This window comes from Pecten maximus, chromosome 7, assembly GCF_902652985.1.
Source record: "Pecten maximus chromosome 7, xPecMax1.1, whole genome shotgun sequence".
Taxonomy (NCBI): Eukaryota; Metazoa; Mollusca; class Bivalvia; order Pectinida; family Pectinidae; genus Pecten; species Pecten maximus.
In genome coordinates, this window is record NC_047021.1 from 26,125,348 (window position 1) to 26,146,302 (window position 20,955).

The 20,955-nt window shown below is 35.2% G+C and overlaps 1 protein-coding gene and 2 non-coding genes across 24 annotated transcripts in view; 2 read left to right on the top strand and 1 right to left on the bottom strand.

The window, feature by feature from the left end:
* The window catches only part of LOC117330390 (chromosomal protein D1-like), a 41,579-nt gene extending 32,039 nt beyond the window's left edge, over window positions 1–9,540 (top strand). For 8 of the 22 annotated variants that reach the window (XM_033888658.1, XM_033888650.1, XM_033888652.1 and 5 more), the window contains 4 exons: window positions 2,310–2,375; window positions 3,075–3,140; window positions 3,726–3,822; window positions 4,140–5,867. In XM_033888658.1, the coding sequence (XP_033744549.1) occupies window positions 2,310–2,375; window positions 3,075–3,140; window positions 3,726–3,785 (192 nt within the window). In that variant the 3' untranslated portion in view covers window positions 3,786–3,822; window positions 4,140–5,867. Of the gene's footprint in view, window positions 1–2,309; window positions 2,376–3,074; window positions 3,141–3,725; window positions 3,823–4,139; window positions 5,868–8,795 lie in introns of those variants that run through there. The other 14 variants (XM_033888645.1, XM_033888647.1, XM_033888648.1 and 11 more) reach the window with 6 other exon arrangements.
* Window positions 9,541–17,697: 8,157 nt separating this feature from the next.
* Window positions 17,698–17,770, top strand: Trnaa-agc. Its single transcript has one exon. It is a non-coding gene; the product is annotated as a tRNA-Ala (tRNA).
* A 1,501-nt stretch (window positions 17,771–19,271) lies between these two features.
* Trnaa-agc lies at window positions 19,272–19,344 on the bottom strand. The gene has a single exon. It is a non-coding gene; the product is annotated as a tRNA-Ala (tRNA).
* Window positions 19,345–20,955: the final 1,611 nt, after the last annotated feature.

The following is a 20,955-nucleotide window of genomic DNA, read 5'->3' on the forward strand; positions in this document are numbered from 1 at the left end:
TAGCACAGTGAAACTTTACATGGACATGAAATGCTTAATTTCAAAACTGCAAAACACTCACCAAGAGGAACTATATAGTTCAGACCAAAAATTCCCAAAGCGTACCAGATGTAGTAGGAAGACGGGGGGAAAAGATAAAAGTAAATAGTGACACCTGTACTATCACATTACAGGAAAGTGATAATGGCTCCCATGACAATACTCATGCTATGCGGTATTCCGCCGTGGTGAAACATATTTGGAGAATAGGATTGAAACTGTTCAAAGGGAAATCCCTGAGATTTATGGGAGGTTGGAAGAAACCAGTTCACAGGATGCGAAAATAAATTTTGCTGTTCCACATCATTCATGTTTAGAGGATATTGAGCTGTCACAAAAGCTAAGAAATGTAAAGCCAGGAATATTGCACGAGATGATAGAGATGGCAAAACTGGACAACGTGGAGCATTACAATACATTCAAACTCTGTATCGACGGTAAAAAAATCAACACATGTGCAATGGATCAGAAAGAAGGTGATGTAAATATATGGGGCTATGAAACATGCAGAACCTACATTTTCGCAACGGAAAGATGAACTATGCTAACTGAAACATTTGCAAATTTATTGGAATCACTTGATGCAAGGGGTGTGACATACCTTTCCGAACTGTTTTCAGAAAGAAGGAGCAAGTTCGCAAGATTGGTAAGGACATATTGCAAATGTTCAGCAAGCGTTTGCAAACTGCGGACTGTAAGGCAAAGGAAGACTGTCACGTTGACAAAGTTACAAACGGCATGCGCAACACCACTGTTGAAAGGAAAGTATACATATGCCATCAGTGCGATCAAAACCCATGTTTACAGATTGAATATGACCATCAGTAGGGTTATAAATGCGTTTGACTTACTTGGGAGTATAGTCGCTGAATGCAACGACATGAAACACGTGTATCAACGTGGGCACAGGACCTAATGAAATTAGAAGCGGAGATCTCATAAACCCGTCCTTCATTAAGCAATGAACAGATGCCTGGCAAGAGACGCGAAAGAACGTCAAAGTGACAGGAAGTACTGACCAAACAGCACTTGGATTCTACGGTTTAAAAAAGATGAAAGAACATTATGAAAATGTTTTCAACTCAAAAGAAAAACCGGCCCCCGGGAATGAGGCAATGCAAAGGATGGAGTATGGAACGTCAAATGAAATCAATGCCATTGCAACACTGGTATCAAAGGTTTTACCCGTTTTCTTTCCGTCGTTGTCCTATGAAGAAGAAGGATGTGAGATAATTCATAACAAAGATGCTCCCTTTGCTGTTGTAAGTCCAGATGGCAGTGCCAGACAGACAGATGAAATGAAGAGATCACACGGGGGAAAAACGTATGCTATTGAAAAAAAAATGTCCCTTTCCAGGTCAACTATCCAAAACACCAGTTGTTTATTCATTACCATGGTATTACGTCGTTCAAATTCTGTTCGTTTTGCAAACAAAGAGTTTTACTATTTCTATGCTACAACACGGAAAGCAAAACGACATTCCTAGCGAAATTCGAACATGAACTGTTTCGGGACATTTTTGCCTTGCTCTAGAGATGGTACGGTCAGGAAAGTTTACCTCCGGTTGTATTGAATTTTGTACGCTATACGTACACTACCAGGCAAAAATCTTGGTGCATACATAAATCACAACTCACCGTCCAATCACATCGCTATAGGCCGTACACAATCCTAGATTTGTTTGTGTTACAACCCGTACAGTCGATGCTAACTTTATTTCGATATTTTGCAAAACGTAGTAAAGACAGAATCATGCTGAATGTCATTTTCAATTTAGGAGACGTAAATGTTTCTACTCAAACAGTCAAAGTTATTTACTATCGGTGTTTATCTGTAAACTGTGCAAATTTGATACGACAGTCACATCGACAGCTGATTTCACGCAGAGTTTTGATATAAAAGTATCATTTCCCATGTGTATTTTTAACTTATAAATCTACATAATATCAAGAGTTTATTTAGGAGACACCGTAGCGTTGGGGTGTGTACAATACATAATATAACTACCTAATTTCAGCTTTAAAACTTACCTCGCTCTCTGCTTTTTACCTTACCGCCTCGCTTCAGCTATCGCAACATCCGGTAGCCGTACATTTGAGTTCGCACACAGTGTATCTGATAGATAATGATTTTGTTCAGAGCAGAAAAAATGTGTAATCATGCAATTTGCGGAATAAATTACTATTGTAGCCATATTTTTGTGTAGATAGGTCTCTATTTAAAATTTTGTTTACTGTAGGCCAGTCTCTATTTGAAATTTTGTTTACAGCAGCCCAAAATACCATATGTCCCCACGGGAAAGCCAAGAGGTCGGCCGCGATTAGGACACCGTGTTGTAAGTTATAAAGATAAACAAGTATCGGAGAGGGAGACGAAATAAATGCCGAAAAACTAAGTTCTATATTTTAGTTTTAAGGGCAAAATTACCGGCCAAATGTTTAGTCTTATAAAAAAATGTTTGTTTATAGTATACTTATGGAAATGTCCTTGGTACGTTTGTGATTTCAATATATTTAATATCTGATATAAAGCAAATAATACCTGGTAGTTTTTTATTAAAAGTTTTTGTAGTTATGTACGTGGTTCTGAAAACATTTCATTTTATACAGTAATAAACTAGGAATAAGATCGTAAAATTTGTATTAAAAATACCTTTGTTAGTAAAGAGGTTCTGATCAGAGAAGATATTTCCATTTACCAAAACTCAAAAGATTCTCGGTTATTTTGGTAACGAGATGGGTTTTGGAAACTACTTCCAACTTTGTTCACAACAGAGGCCATATTATGTTCCCACAGGGAAGCCAATTGATCGGAAATCACAAGGTGATAAAACCTACATGTTACACGTCTTAACCCTGTTGTTTATTATATCTACATAAATCCTGGTAGATAAAAGTAATCTATCTTTCATTCGGGACAATCTAAAAAGATAAAGATCAACCTCTCAATTACAAATCATATTCTCTGGGGTAAAGAGATAATTAGTTTATTTGTTGTCCTGTTAACAACGTTTTGCTTTGGTTTGTATCTACAGAAAACTCCAAATAAACTGACAGGGAAAGCCAGGGGTCGACCAAAAGCAGACCAATCAATATTAGTTGTAAGTGCCAAAATATATTTACAAGCTATCATCTCCCAAGTTACTTAATCTTGGTTTTACAGTTAAGTTATTTTAGATTTGTATACTGCAAAACGACATGTTTTTACATCTGGATTTGTGCAGAAAAAAAGAATACAGATTTCGTTTGTGAAAATGAGGAGCGTTTATGCTTGGTAGGAATCTTTGATTGAAATTTCCCAATTTGGAAAACGAAAACGATACAGGTTCGATATTTATTAGCGATTAGTAAGTCTATAAAACAAATAATTACGTTGATGAAAACGAACTACATGTAGTTTTCATTTCTTTAATATTCATTGCCATAAGGAATCCTGCACAGTAATTATAATCGAAAGAGTGCTCTTGGCGAAATTATTAATTGATTTGAATCACAATGATAATGATGTTAAAAATCAATGAAGGCGAATTTTAGAAACAACTTTGCTATCAGTTTGATTGTGATTATTACATGTATTATATTTTTCAAGTGTATAAATCCAATGAGATATATATTAGGATGGTTCCATGTAAAACACTTATAATAAAGAAAAGATCAACACTCAGCTGTTATGGTTTTGTTCACAGGTAAATATAGAAACAGAATCCAATACTGATGAAGAATCAGATGTAGTAAAAGTCAAGTAGAACAGAAGAATCCACCTTCAAATCCTTGAACCTTTCTGTAAGTTGTGAAGTGCTGTTAAAATATTTTTTTTTCAATTTTTATTCAGCTTTGTTAAGTTCTGACATTCATTTTAGTTTAACTGAAAGATAAAAGCTTGCTGAATAATTTATTTGTTGGAAGGCGGGGTAAATAAGTCAACATTAATAATTTTAATAGTTAAAAGATTTGTTCAAATTTGAATGTACTGCCAATATTCAGGAACAACCAAATCAATTAAATTAGAGTTAGAGCCAGTACTGTCTTTCTTAATTTAACTTTATCACAGATATTCATCATTTCTGATTGAACTCTTATATTTATCTTTCATGCCGCAGATCGTCGTGAAGTATCCGAACACGTCCGTGAACAGTCTTGCTTGAACAGTGTTATTATCAACACGAATAGTTGTGCAATTATATAGAGGAAAATGACTTCAGTACACATCCTACGTGGTGCCAGATATGTACCACACACAATATAAGAGGAATGAGACTTTCGTCTCTGATTGGTGCCCGATATACCACACACAATAAATAAGAGGAATGAGACTTTCGTCTCGGCAACGACATTGTGATCTTTCCTTTTTAATTGTCATTCTCCAACATATTAGATGGAAGAAATTGTGAACAATTTTTTGAAATATGTTTTTATAAACTTGTTTTATACCCGCAGTCAAAGTGATCATGTCATTTTATAAACTACTCATTAACAATAGGAAATAACTACCCATTATGTATGTAGGACCAGGAAAGAAAACTGTAAAAATGGCCTCAGTGTTCATATTTCATACTGTACATTTTTTATTCAATCAGTCATTGTTTTTCATCAAAATACCTTGCATGTAAAATATGTTTAGTTTATTGTTTTCCTATAGTTAGTCTTAGTTTTAGAAAGATTGTAGAGGGGGAGTCTTGGTAGTACTGATAGTATGTTGCTTCCTTATCTATTCTGAAGCTTCCTTTTAAAGAATATCACGTTTTTGTATTAAAGAAAATATTTTAAACCTGAGAGATTTTATATTTCATTGATCTGGCCATATAAAGTGGCTTTATTTGGCAGCATTCAATTGTTTCAGTATGTGTGGTAGTGCAATGTTTACGTAGAGTGTAGTGTATCTTGCGAAAGGATATTGAGGCATTCGATTTTCTTAATGTTGTTTTAAAAACAATCATGTGGTTTGTTAAAGTGTATTGATTGAATGTGGTATTAGACAGTGGACATTTTATATTATTAAAGAAGAATGGTAGTTCATTTTTCATCGCAAAGGTGGGATAATTGCAGTCCATCAGTCATTCATGATCGCTGTATTGTAAACGCTCTTGTTGTGCAATATTGAACGGTATCATTTTGGTAAAAAAACGTTTTATGAAATAAAGAAATGAATAGAATTAATTCATCAACATATTCACGTGTAACTACCAACCTTATATATATATATATATATATTCATTATTTCCTATTTTACCAAATTAATGCTAAATACATAAATAATAAATTATGTGAATCCCTGCAGATAAAACTGCTTTATATACATGTTTTGTGTTGCATGATTGTAATTATTTTGTTATTTCATTCGTTGATTAATTCATTAGTTGGTTGCCATTTTGTGGGCTTTGAAGAAGGAACATTATTTTTATGCATTTTCTTTAAAGAAAGCAGCTTCTTAATGGATCATTGATTTTAGACCCATATGTTTATGTTGGGTAAATTTGAATTGCATCAACACATGTAAAACGTCTATAACTCGCTGGTTCTATAGATCTAGTATCAACTGAATCATGTTCCTACTAGGCATATGTCTGGATTCGTTTTTGATTCTCAGGTCTGCAATCCGTTTTTGATTCTCTGAAAAATTATCAGTGGAGTCATGTCATTCTCCAATTCTGTTTGATTTTCTGAAAATCATCAGCTTATTCATGTCCGTAGGACTGCAATTCATTTTGGAATCTCTGATTTTCTGCTGAATCATTTATCGATAACTGTTTTCAGCTTGAGTTGCTGGGGAACTGTATGTTTTAAAATGTTTTAAAATTGAGACAAATAAACGTAACATTTAAAAGTAACTTACTTTTTGTATTGACTTAGATATAGAAAAACTGTTGTCTGGATGTTCATAGAAACTACAGTATTGAGATGTTGTTATATGTATGATGATGACTTTGATTAAGGACCAATTTAGACCGTAGTCTTGACTGGCATGATAACTTTGATTTTCTATGAGTGAACTGCTTTCATCTCAGTGGGGTGGAGATTTAACCTTGAAAATGTACTTACTAATAGTTGGTTATATGTTTTATTTGAATCAGAAACTATCGATAGTTAACTGTAATGAATGGTCCGTTTAATATATTGAAAATACGAAAGGGCTACTATAGAAATATGTCTATATGTGTTTGTAAAATTAGGTCAGAACATCAATATGTCTGCTTTTTAATTGCCAAGTCGTATTTAATTACTACCAAACTTATTTGATACCTGCAAAATCAACTATCGCTAATTGGGACACTTGGCGTTGTTTTGACTAGACATGAAAGCATAACACGTCACTCGGCATGACCGGACGTCCGATCCTACGTCCGATCCTTTCAACTTGACCGCGAGTGACGCCTTGCGTGGCCTGTATACCTAGCTTGAGGGAGCAGGCTTACAGGTAATAGTTAGATTGGGAATAATTAAGAGGTGTTCAGTCGCAATTAAATAACAAAATACTTAGTTAACACTGCATTCAACAATACACGGATAGTTTCTAAATTTATACCGTATAGTACGAGTACTGATAATGCATGTCATTTATACATTGATGATTTTCGGGGCCTTAAGTTGCAATCAGGTGTCTCGTACGTGGTGTATTTTCAATATAAAAGACTGAATCAACGCAGAGACCTATAATAAATTGATCGCTGCAAAATTCATGCTAACATCCATCTTGGGCCATAACAACTGGTTGTAAAACCAGTATGGACCATTCAGAGATGAGTATATAGGTCTCTGATCAACGCAAAAATATCTGATATATATATTAACGTTTTTTTCTATCACTCAGACGTAATGCAATGATCACACTACAACCAATTAACCTAAACGTGTCTGTTGATCAAAGTTTGGTATATTTACTGGACCGATCGTCGTGAGCTTTCAATGGAGTTTGCCGAAAATAATCTTACTTTATGTACAAGGCCAATGACATCGTTGCGCGAAAATATACTTTTATCATGACTGAGAGTGCGAAAATATCCACACCGCGAACAGTTTGGAAGTTGACTAAGCGAAAATTTCAACGCGCGAAAATATCCACTTTTACAGTATCTCAAAATTTTGCCTGTTTTCCAGAATTTCGTTTCCTTAGCATTGGAATTCTTTGCTAGATGGACAAGATCACTAGATTATTCCACCAACAGAATCTACGTGACATACAACTTCACAAAATTAATTGGAGTTTTTGCTGATGTTTCTATATACAAAATGTATATCATTTGTTAAACTCGGTTAGTGATACATTGCCCCGAATGGAACGAAACCTAAAATCTGGGACTGGGTTATATACATACTTCATTAGAATATACTTCGTCATGTTTTATAGATCAAATAGTATATAAACTAATACAACAATATCTTATTTATCCCATAATGCGAATTCATTTAAATAAGGAAATATGTGTCTGCTTGCTCCATCACAAATTAAACAATATGTCTTTAGTTACTTTTATAATCTGGCCTGACATGGATTCCACATACCAGTTCTTTGTGAGTGCAAATGTCTGAGAACTGAAGGTGTCTTCAGATCAATCATTTAGAGCCAAATGATTTGATGTGGTGCAGCATTCGTCGTCAATCTTTTATTCCCCATTAACTGTTGTGGTATGTTGATTGCTGTGATGGCGAACTAAACATTCGAATAAAACATATATTCTTGATCATCATTACGGTATCATTTGATGCTTGCGAATATAACTTGCCGGCAAATATTTGTTGAATAAGTGAAATTAATCTATCAAATCTAAGCTCACTGTCAAACGTTTGGGAAACGATTTTATATAATCTGGAATGGTGGTATGTTGGCTATTAATCGAAAGATTTTTGATGGTTTATCAGCCTAGAAAACGCACATACATGTACACCTTTTATATTAAAACATTTTTCGACATACCTCACCATACAGGCATACATTACAACGTTCATAGACACGCCATTCCGCTCATTTTATAATCCAACTCCTAGCTTCAATACATTTCGCGGTCATATTTCTATGTGGAATGCGTTCACGTGACCTGGCGAGATCACGTGTGACGCATTGTTATCCTCATGCTGAAAATAATTTCCATTACAAATATTTCCGCGAGATGTTCGAGATGTTATGCCCACACGTGTCTATAACACAATTGGAGTATTGTTTTGACCAGATGTGACTTTATATACGTGGAAACACTTATTTTATTTTGGCCTTGAAATGAAAATGGTAGTTGTGAATAGTGTTACACAATTGTTGCATAAGAAATGCATTTCCGTTCAGAATTTTTTTCTATTGGATACTAGTGTCTAATAAGAGTATGCCATATTTGTGTGATATTATTCACAATTGTCCTTTTTCATTCCAAGGTCAAAAGAGAATCTGTTTATTTTAATGTCAAATCTTGCCTAACAAATGTCCCTTTTGTGCCCTATACACACTTGCAAGCGTAACGGCATAGCAATATAATTATGTAATTCACATGGGCTAATAGTCTTCCCCTGAAACATGTATTTGTCATAATTTACAAACAGCTAAATACTCGCATGTGAACAGCAATCTCATTGATTAACCATGATACATCAGTACAATTGATCAAATCACTTCTGTTAAACTGCACCTACAATTTGTAGTAGTGATTTATAGTTTTGTAATCTAGCATTGGATTTGCTATTCAGATGACCTTTATAGTGTTACTAATAGCTAAATGTGAAACATGAATATTGTATTAGTTAAACTGATATGTTGTTTGTTGCTCTGCTAGATCAAGGTGAAGAGAAAGTATTCCAAGAATGGGATGTACCATCAACAAGCGACACAATTCAAAATCAGACGAAGTAAGTTTAAAGAAAAAACACATGAAAAGAAATTGAATGTAAAACCTCTTAAAGCAGAACCACCCAAACAGAAAAACGTGTCTAAATCATGTCAGGACCGAAGATCTAGCACTTCTAATGTGAATTCTCCCGTCTACAATGTGACGCCACGAAGAAGGAACAATGCCATATTCCCCATGCTCAATGAATTCCAGAGAAGCCTGCTACATGTGAACCATAGTAAAACTCTCATGAACTATGAAAGTGACTGTGAACCAGCCCTGGATGTTCTACAAAAGAAACTTCTAGCAGTCAACACCCAACTTATAGACACTGAGGAGCAGAGATTGGAACTTGACAAACGTATTATTATCATCAAGCAGCGTAAGATAGAATTGGAACGTCAGTTGCTGAATTATCAGCCAAAGAGACGGGTGTTAACGCGAGTTGAACAAGCACCTGTCGTAGATATGGTGAATAATCAGGAAAGTGGTATCGAACATGGAGCTAAAATTCGAGGGTGGGTGGCTGTCCCACAAAGCGTTATGAAAAGCCGTGCGTCATGTACAACGTCTCGGGAAAACTGTGAAAGTAATGATAATGATCAGGTGAGTTAGAAATAAAGAAAGCATACTGGATATATACCTCTGTATAGGGGATATATACCTCTGTATAGTGGATATATACCTCTGTGTAGGGGATATATACCTCTGTATACAGGATATATACCTCTGTATAGTGGATATATACCTCTGTATACATGATATATACCTCTATAGTGGATATATACCTCTGTATAGTGGATATATACCTCTGTATACTGGATATATACCTCTGTATAGGGGATATATACCTCTGTATAGGGGATATATACCTCTGTATAGGGGATATATACCTCAGTATACAGGATATATACCTCTGCATAGTGGATATATACCTCTGTATAGTGGATATATACCTCTATATACTGGATATATACCTCTATATACTGGATATATACCTCTGTATAGTGGATTTATACCTCTGTATAGTGGATATATACCTCTGTAAACGGGATATATACCTCTGTATAGTGGATATATACCTCTGTATAGTGGATATATACTAGATATATACCTCTGTATAGTGGATATATACCTCTATATACTGGATATATACCTCTGAATACTGGTTATATACCTCTATATACTGGATATATACCTCTGTATACTGGATATATACCTCTGTATAGTGGATATATACCTCTGTATAGTGGATATATACCTCTGTAAAGTGGATATATACCTCAGTATTCAGGATATATACCTCTGTATAGTGGATATATACCTCAGTATACTGGATATACCTCTGTATAGTGGATATATACCTCAGTATACAGGATACATACCTCAGTATAGTGGATATATACCTCAGTATACAGGATATATACCTCTATATACTGGATATATACCTCTGTATAGTGGATATATACCTCTGTATAGTGGATATATACCTCTATATACAGGATATATACCTCTATATACTGGATATATACCTCTGTATAGTGGATATATACTGGATATACCTCAGTGTTCTTAAGTACCTAAGTAGTTGAAATGAATTGAGGCTACCTGTACCATCCCGTTTTAAGGGAACATGCTTTTGATTATGATATTATGTAAGTGGTATCTGATGGTTGTAGTTTACAAAAAAGGGATAATAATTTCGGAAATGTTTGAAGTTATTAACAAAAATTTAATTTAAAAGGCAACACATCGTATGTACATGTGTAGTGTTTAAGGTACATGGAAATATACTACACTACCAGAATCTCTTTTTCGACATTGACGACAGCCACAATCTTACTAGCATATTGTATTATAGATCCATTTTGGTTGGCGTTTAATGCTTGTGTTCCATGGAGATGATGGACGTGTTCGTGGATAAATTTTACATGTCAGGCAAATTTCCACTTGAACCGTATATCCCTGTATGCATTAAGATATTGGCACATATAGTAAAAGCATCTGTGTTGTAGACATTCGGTTCCCTCTACTCTCGTCCTGTTAGGTCACCATCCGGTGAAATAGCCCATATGTTAGTGCTTCGTCATTTGGGTTACTATTTCTATATCCTATCATTAAAACAATGCTATGTTTTGTTCATCTGAAAGGTAAATATTTGAATTTCCTGTTGTAATTAATATTGTACTGTGTTGAATATATGTAATATTTGTAAAAATCGCATATATGCATGTATATTGTATATATTACGATACAGGTATTCATATCATCTAATAGACGATTTCTCGTTACGATCATGTCAGGGTATAGGACCGACTATCAAATGTGGATTTGGTGCAGTGGTATAAGCTTCAGGCATTGCTTGTTAGGCGATTAGGTGCCTTAGATCGTGAAGTCGAGGCCCGGTTGTCTTCCTTTGTGTTACTGTTATATATAGTGCACTATATGTTATTGATCGTAGGGTTAAAGATTTATATATAGAGATGATTAATATATAGGTGGTCACCTCCCACGTAACGAAATATCAGGAAACGTTCGATTTTGGAGCATTAACAGGTTTTGTCCCAAGATATCCATTCCTAATTTCACAGACTTTATTCGACAGTCCAGAGTCCAGGATGTCCAGGAAAATACTTCACTGTAAATAGCCTGCTCTCTTAGCTTTATTGGCACAGTGCCAATACAAAATCAAATCGAAAGTAACACCGGTGGGTGGTGAATTGTGAACACCGCGCCCGGTCCTGTACCAGTTCCAGTACTCGGTCTATGAACTATCTTTTTTATCTCCACTGTGAAAAGACTTTATCAAAGATAAAATGTTTATTTTGGTTGTTACAGAAAATTTAATTTTCTCTCATTAGGCTGTCATTGACAGAATGCAAATAATAAAATCAACTGTCCGTGTACAGGAAACGTGCGGACACGGCGTACACAAATACACGTACAGTGTGCCGAGTATTGCATCAAGCTGAAGGATGAGGGTATTAGAAGCTTCTCCGTGTTTTCATTATCATTCCAAAGATTAAACTCTTTTCCCAACAGATACCGGTATCTTCGAATGATCTCCATTGTCATAATTATGTAGATGTCTACTTTCAAACAAGTTTCTCTTCGAGACCGCATCGCATATCATAGCTTAACGGCAATCATCAGAATTACTACATTTGTACATTGCATTATGGGATTCGGGATCAAAACAAGAATGCCTCATTTGCATGTAAAGTTTGTCAGCGTGACCACCTCGATCAGACAGGGACATTCCCATTAATGTTTGTTTATAACACATTAGGTGATTTTCTTATTTACTTACTTTGATTCGGCGATGACCACCTTCTACACAAGTCTCCATGTACTCGAATAATATAACACGTTTATTGATTTCATAGGGACCGGATCTTTATGGTTTTAAACAATATTACATAATGTATATAAGTGTACGATTCTTTTGGTTATGTAACTTGAGAAACGTGCTAAATAAGTCAACAATAAACTGAGAGACAATGAGTTTAACCTTACAAACTGTACACGTATGATCATTATGTTTGGATTTATATGTTAGACTCTCAAGTTAGAGGAAGATAAACCAATTTACCGGTACTTGGATGATGTATGTATATCGTCTTTCAAGATTCTTTGAACTCTCTCCATATTAATAGTAATACATGTATTTGATTTTCAATATTATGTTTAATGAATAAAACTGTTGTGTTTGGAAGGAATGCATAATGTTATGTATGCAATTCCAGAAGAATGCTATAAAGTCCAAGAATTTCGCATCCCGAAAGGAGAGGCGTCTCGGAAAGCTCAAATGATTGGAGTGAGTCGTCTCATTACATGTATGATATTCGATGTTATACACATACAATAACTTGTGAAACTAGTATAGACAAATATATATTGTGTTTTTTAACTACATGAAAAATATCTTTGTCTTTGTCTTTTTAACTACATGAAAAATATCTTTGTCTTTGTCTTTTTAACTACATGAAAAATATCTTCGTCTTTGTCTTTTTAACTACATGAAAAATATCTTTGTTTTATTCCACATCACGAAAAAACATCCAGACATTAACGTAAAATCACACTAAGTATGTGTTGAAATTCATCACTTTTAAACATCAGCATCTGTTGATTCTATCCAATTTGCACATTGTTAACTGTTGAGATTCATTATGCATGCAAGCCATTTTTTTTAGGTCATCTGACCCGAAGTTTCTTTTCTTAGTGCGCTGTCCGCCGTCCATAAACTCCATCATTGCTTCATATGCGTCAGCGAAGACAGAACATTTTATCAAATGTTCATTAAATTGATTTTAATAATAAATTTTTACATGTATAGTAAAAGTGCCTCATAAGCCAAATATGGCTCGGTGCAATTTAATGTTTTAATGAAACGATGCTTGTATTTTATGTAGATATTGTAACAGTATTTATCGATATCAGCTCTGACTAACCTGAAATAATCCTGAGATGGTCCTGAAAAAGTGTCGGTCCGAGATCAAAGATGGCGCCATGACGGCCATCTTGAAAACCACATTTGGAACTTCTCCGGTTCCACTTGTGCCGATAGGGATATTGAGGAAGGGGAGCCAAGTGTTATTATTCGGCCTAGTAAAACCTTTGACATGAAAGCCATATCGGCCATTTTGTAAAATGATTGCACAATCATGGTTTTCAAAAAGAACACTTAACTTCTTCTCAAGTTCCATCAGTGAGGTTTTCAGCTCAAACTTGCCTGAAGGAATCCTGAGGTGAACCCCCAGCAAGTGTTGTTATTTTTGGAGGTGGTCCAAAATCAAATATGGCCGTTATGGCCGTCATCTTGAAAAACACAATTTAAACTTCTTTTCCTATTCCACTGATGTCAGTGAACTGTAAATTGGTAGCAATGTTTAGAAAGTTCCGCCCGTAAAATTCAGCTCTGACTTTCCTGGAATGGTCCTGATTGAGTGCTGTTATTTTTGGGTTGATCAGAAATCCAGAATGACCGCCATGGCCAATAGTATTACAATACCTGATACTGAGTATGTATACTACAACAGTACAAGTGTCTTTAGAGCCAGATGACCGTTCAGGCCCATGGACCTCTTGTTTTCATGTTATTATGAGGTCGGCATTATTTTGCCGTTTTATGTTTAAGTTGTTATATATCGATTTTTTAGTTGTTAAATCTTTTAGTTTTGCTCAAACGAGGTATCTGTGAAACGTTATTAAATTGACGAGCTATTACATAAGAAACACAAAACTCTTGTGTGTGTGGACTTAAGACCGCAGCCTGACTAATCAGCAGGACTGGGTGCAATGTACTTAGCCTGTCTTACTTGGTGTTAGTCCCAGTCATATACACCTGTATGTTTGATAGATGAGAACATATTGTTATTTTCCTGCGTATTTCCTATTTTACATATTTGTCATGTTTATCGGTAAAGCCATTTTTCAATGTTTTTTTTTTATATAATTAAGATTATTGGTGATCATGTAGAACTTGTTGAATTGTTTTTAAACTTTCTGTAATTTGAAGCTGTTTATCAGAAATAACCGCTGAACAGTTACAGCTGCTGTTGAAGTGGGTCTTTGATTATTAATAATGTCGAACAGTATTAAATTTATCTGAATGAACAATGTAAATGGTTGGGAAAGTTTATATGTGTCGGGACTCGTGATCAGTCACAACTCTCAGTGTGTTGCTTAGCTTTTATAACTTGAAATGAAAACAATTTTATAAATAATCAATTTGATCTGTGTAGCTAATTGCAAATTGAAACGTTCGAGATATTGAAATCAAAATGAAAAATGTATTGTTCAAATCCATTTGTATGAAATCAATGGGAGATTAATATTTGTAATAATCATGTTTTGACATTAGCATTGATATGGTTACGTATATTGTGATTCCGTCTGTATGACATTTACCAATAAAATAACAATGATTTTGTAATGGCAGTCTGATGTGTTTTAAAGTCGAGATGTTTTGTACCCAATTTCCTCCGGGATGCATTGACGTCACTGGCTTGAGCAAGGAATCCTTGGGAAAATTGAAAGGTGCGGAGACAGCAGTTGTTAAATCCAGTTGGGTGTAACCAGTAATGGGCGTGGCCTACTTCTGTGATGCCTGTCACATGTATTAAAGAGGATGAGGCGCAATAAATATCAACTTTTCTTGTCTTTTCCTCGTCTTTTCCATGCTACCTAATAAATGTTAGAGACAATTACTTGCCAGAATTCTTTATTGAGATTAAGTTGAAAACTAAGGAGAAAAAAAGTGCATTCCTAGATCTAGCTACAGTGATTTGAAGATTTAGAGGAATATTAATATTAAATCCAAAGACCAAGAGTGAAAAACTCGTCAAAAAGACCGTGATAAAATGTGTTTTCGCATCCATATCACAAAGTCATTTGCAATTACGTAGTCTCCATCGATACCATAAACAATTAATTACAAGCTTCTTAGACAGACAAGGTTTTTCGAGAAGTATCAGCCAGAGAGTAAATTCAAGCAGTTATCATTCATTCCAACACGATTCGTTTGCAACGCGTGTTTTGATTGGTTACGGACCATGTTCTAATCTGCGATAGAACCACGATCTATCGTGTTAAGCCACGCCCCGTTTCTAATCAAAACAATATGGCGTCAAGTTCGACTCGTAGCGAAATCAAACACTCTGCACCATTTATGATTGATGACCCATGAGATTGGAATCGAAAGTGAAGAAATCGAAAGGAATGACTTAACTGAAGAAATTTAACAAAAATCGTTAACATCATTCTTACCGTCATTTATTGATTGAAACGTTCATTTCGTCCGTGTGCAAAGCATCTAGCCAAGTAAAATCCGAAATGAAATGGAACAAGTGCACACAACTTCACATAACGGTTGAGCCTGTAGAAACACATCAACACTGACTTTGTCAAAACGCACATGTCGTTATGCATACTGCAGAGTAAATCCAAATATGTCGTTTAATCTTCGGTAACTGGACTTTTATAACAATCCAAATACACCGCTTCGTCAACATACTGAACGAACTTTCGCCAGTATGGGCGTGGCCAATTGACCTACTTTGAAAGCTTCTTTCTGATTGGTCAATCCGCCGTAGTATGACGGGTCACTAGCGGATGTCACGGAGTACTTAACAACGTACTTGCAACGATGTAAAACAATGTTTCTAAATATATGCTTAAGTAAACGTGTTAGAATGGGGATAGTACGTTGTTTTGAGTGGCTATACTGGCGATTAGAACATGGAATTTGGTTTGAACTCGAGACCGATACTTATAATTTTAATATGATATTTAACGCCAAATGAAAGCCAAACACTTTTTAGAGAGATATCAGTTTTGGGTTTAAAGTACTATTTTCGTCATTAGTATGTTCTACATTTTCAAAACAGTGTACGGAAGATAAGCGTGTCAAATAAACTAACAATGCATGATTGATGCAGTTTTATATCTAATAATGAAATGAAAAAAAATGCCAAATGGTTATTTCGTCCTTCGACATGTAGGACTCGTCAGTGATGCTAGGGGTCAAGAATATGGACAACAGAACGGACTTCCACAACTATTAAACGTAGAAGAATGTTAGTTCAGTAAATTGAGATTTTTTCTCGCAATAATTTAACAAAGACTATGAGATACCAGAGCGGGTACCGCTTCTAGTACGTAGCTGACCGTGACGTATACAGTGTGACGACAAAACCATCATAGAGAACTCTTGGGTATTTTCACATTTCCATCCTGTTGTCTAGTTTATTGATACCTTTGTTGATACTCGTTTAAAAAGATTGTATTGAAGAGAAACAGGTCCATTCACAACCCCTGTCCTCAAGCATGTATAAATCTGTGTGATAACCGCTTAATAGGTGTGACACTCGAACTCGCCTCTGGTCAATGTACCTTCCTAGGGCGATGACGTCACCGACTCTCCTATTGTTAATTGTGTTGGAAATACGTTTCTTATGTCAAAAAGGTCACATATATATCAAGTTTTCTTTACCTTTGATAATAACTGCTTTGTGTGATATCAGTCTTAACTTATACAGTACTTGTCTAAGTGTCAAAATAGACAATGGTCTGTGGTCAGACTGACTGTGTTCCTCTGTTCTGAAGACCTGGTCCTTTGGATAACCAACCAGTAAGGAGACAAAACTGCGGATTAACAAGTGTGATCAGAACTCCATCACTGGACTTCATTTCAAATAATGGATATGTTAACTTTATTTATTTTACAATAATTGCGAAAAAAGTTATGACAACTTATATTAATCACGCTTGTTGCCCGGATGGAAGCGCGCAAGGTGTCTTACTGTGGGAGGAAACCCGAGTACCCGGGGAAAACCCACGTGATTGGGAAGGTGACCCCATATATACCTTTTCATGTCCGAATGGGGAATCAATTCATTTTTTCAATTCATTTAATTTACAACATACATAAGCCATATACATCTGTAACCTAACATTGTGGAGAGTGATACATCCTTAGTGTCGCAAAATATTGCATGAGTCACATAAAATATAGTGCGGCATGCGGTCAAATTTACAACTGTGAGATTATTATTCTCTTTATTTCCTGCCTAAAGAAGAAGTGCATTATGGATTTTGGAATACCAATATATATACATGTATGTGGACTTAATTATAATTACACGTCAAATATTGTTATATCGTTATCGTGAGTTGAAACCACTGCTTTGAAAATAAGACTGAATTATCCCAAACGGATTGGAATTCAGTCAAAGTTACTCATTACAGCTAACTAATATCTTTATGTTGATGTACGCAGATCATACAGTCTTGTTTTCAGAGGACGTTACCGACCTCCAAACTAAAAACACAAGATTGATCACACGGGGAATTAGCTCAAGTGGTAGAGCGCTCGCTTAGCATGTGAGAGGTACCGGGATCGATACCCGGATTCTCCAAAGTTTTAATATTTCATTGCGTATGATTTTCATATCACCCATACTATAATAAGTATGAAACAATTCATTTAAAAGTAAGCGGTTAAAAGTTTTGTCGTAATCTAAGAAACCCATACTTGATTCAGTAATAACTGTTTTCAATGTTAATTTTAATCTATGTAGCGGAAATGGCATTCATACTTCCAATGATGCATGGATGTGTATAAAATTGGTTTAAAGTATCTTAATGGCTAGACCTAATGAGAATAACTTAGGGTTACATATTTACGGAAGCCTGGAGGGGACCTTTTAACCTTTGTCTTTCGACTTTTGACTTTTGACTTCACGCTTCCGTACATATTGCTAGGTTGTACCGGTACCGTAACTATACGTACGGTGTACATGTATACATAAAACACTGCAAAACTTCCATGACTGTCGTTCCTGGTCCACCTCCTTTGTACCAGATTTCATAATAATTCCTCAGCGTCCTTAATTGATAATACAATTAATAAATATGAATTGTTGTTATGTTCATTAAAAAAAAAAATCTTTCGTTGCTAAACAAGAAGCTGGATTCACGACATTGCTCTAACTTATAAATGCCCGTATATAGACGTTGATGGTGGATAGCGACAGAATTTCCCTAACGCAGATTATATGGTATTTAGATTGATGTTCACCTGACCGTGACACAGGACCGAGAAGAACTACATGTACATTTTGTACTTCTAAAACCACCAACACATCATCCAACCGCGGTTTTGGTAATATCTGAGGTCCTGATTTTATAATTAGTAGGAAATCTACATTTGAAATCATTCTTAACTGACTCGTTCGTGTACACACTGACGTTCATATTTATTGTGAACATGCTCTCTCATGTGCTCCGGTTTTGTTTTAATTAATATTTATAAATTCACGGCTGTTTCAATGAACAATGCATAGGTCGTAGATTAAAAAAATGACTATAAATGATTAAATGTTAAGATTTGTTATACCTTTTTTCAAGCTTGTCCAGAAAGATAGCCAGAATTGGGAGAACATGTAACCATAGAAAATATCTCGTTGTACGACATATCTCATATAATATGTTCTATTTACGTCATTCTATTTTCATTAGGAGTGTATATTTTTGATTTTCCAAATCTCAATACCCTGCTCTTTATTCTCGTATAGAGAAAGTATCCATTTCATATGGTATTTACTCAGGAAAACAGCTACAAACCTAAGAAACACATTTTCCTCGTGGATTTGGTTTCTGAGAAACATTAGCTGATTGGCTGATTAATTAAGATGTGCGATTCCTGAACCGTGTTTTCTCGGACCATGACCATTATTGATCATAGATAAGATTTGTCTTACCTATGACTATTTCTGTATAATCATAGACCTATTTACTAAATTATATAGGTCTCTGGTATAATCAAACTTGTTTTACACACACAACGATGAGTATAAACGGTATTATTTTATTTGCTCGTGAAAGTAAAAAAGAATTAAAAAAAAATAAAATAAAATGTGGAGAATCCGGGTATCGATCCCGGTACCTCTCACATGCTAAGCGAGCGCTCTACCACTTGAGCTAATTCCCCGTGATATGTCAGTACTATGTACATAGGTTGTGGGTAACAACGTTACCGTTCTCACAAACTTTCGTAACGTTTGCGCTGATATATCTGTATACTGAGTGTTGCATCAGGATATGTTCAAGTTCAATTTATTTTCAAATGCTACATAGCATATATAGGTTCCCAAGATACATATATATCATATACAATTCATGCATACAAAATGGCGGAGAACACGGTTGAATTAATTCTGCTAAATACTGAACCACACAAAAATTATAAAATACAGGTGACATGTCTATAGTATGCTAATTACACTATGACTTTGTTGGCATCATATATATATCTTGGTTGCGAATTTCGTCAATATTATTGACACATGTAAATATACACATATGTAAATAGCTACTGCTATTCACGCATTGAAAACAAAAATCCAAAGAACATTCAATCTCTATATACTTTTCACCGAGAAGTCTTGACATTCCTTTATTATTTTATGAAAAGAGAGACTGATCAATAATTATGAAGTTGATATCCTTTTATCTGCTCGTGAAAATAAAATGTGGAGAATCCGGGTATCAACCCCGATACCCCTCACAAGCTAATTCCCCAGCTGAGGCATCGTCGGCTCCCACGAAGTCTATACCCGCGAGGAAAATAGCATGCCCAAGGAAGTTGTATATATACCTATTAGGTTTTCTGGATTCTTGCCATCCTGCCAAACAAATAAAACATCAAACAAACTGACGTTTCCGATTGGCGAGATTTTCCAAATCGTGTGTATTTGCCCCCACGGGATCGATTGGAGCTATGCGAAAACAGATCACGTGGGTACCGACAGTGCAGTTGAAAATAAATTGCTCAAAAATGGTAGCAGGTGAGTCATTTCTACATCTCCAGGCATTTCGTTTTCAGAAACTCTGTGCTTTCATACAGAACCACATATTTTCAGGATAAGAAAAAAGGGGATGGATTACTTTATTTTTTTAATTTGCGATTGAAAACCATTTTTCCAAGATGAGAAAATGTTCTGTCCAGAAAAGTTCTATGGACGTGTAACACCGTTGAAATACCTGACGTTAATAATCGAATCACAACGTCAACGTCGCCCTCACAAAAAGTAGTCCATATCAGACAGCATTTTCACAACAGGTCATATTCACTTCTCCTTGTACAAATAGAACACTCAATAACAACGCAAAAGTCTTAGATATTATATATTTGAATATATTTAATTAAGCTGCTTATTTGATAAGCAACTCTCATCAGCTTCTGTTTTTAGTAAAGTTCCATATTGAAGAAAGAAGGCATTTTGATTTCCTTTCTCTACACTAACGACCACTTTCCCGTACCGATATATTACAGACATTCCCCAAAATCATACAACAAAGCGATAGTAAGTTAAAATGACCAATTCAACAAACTCTGTCGTCATGGATACATAACTTCTCTTAGAACTTAATTCTTTTATGTACCTATTTGGTTGTTATCCAATTTAATTTTTCTTTAGAAAAATAAAAACGTGGAGAATCCGGGTATCGATATCTAACGTTCCTTCATGTTCTTACGTTTTACAGAGAAGCCTAAAATGTCACCACAATTTTGTAACAACACTGGTATCTCATATTGATT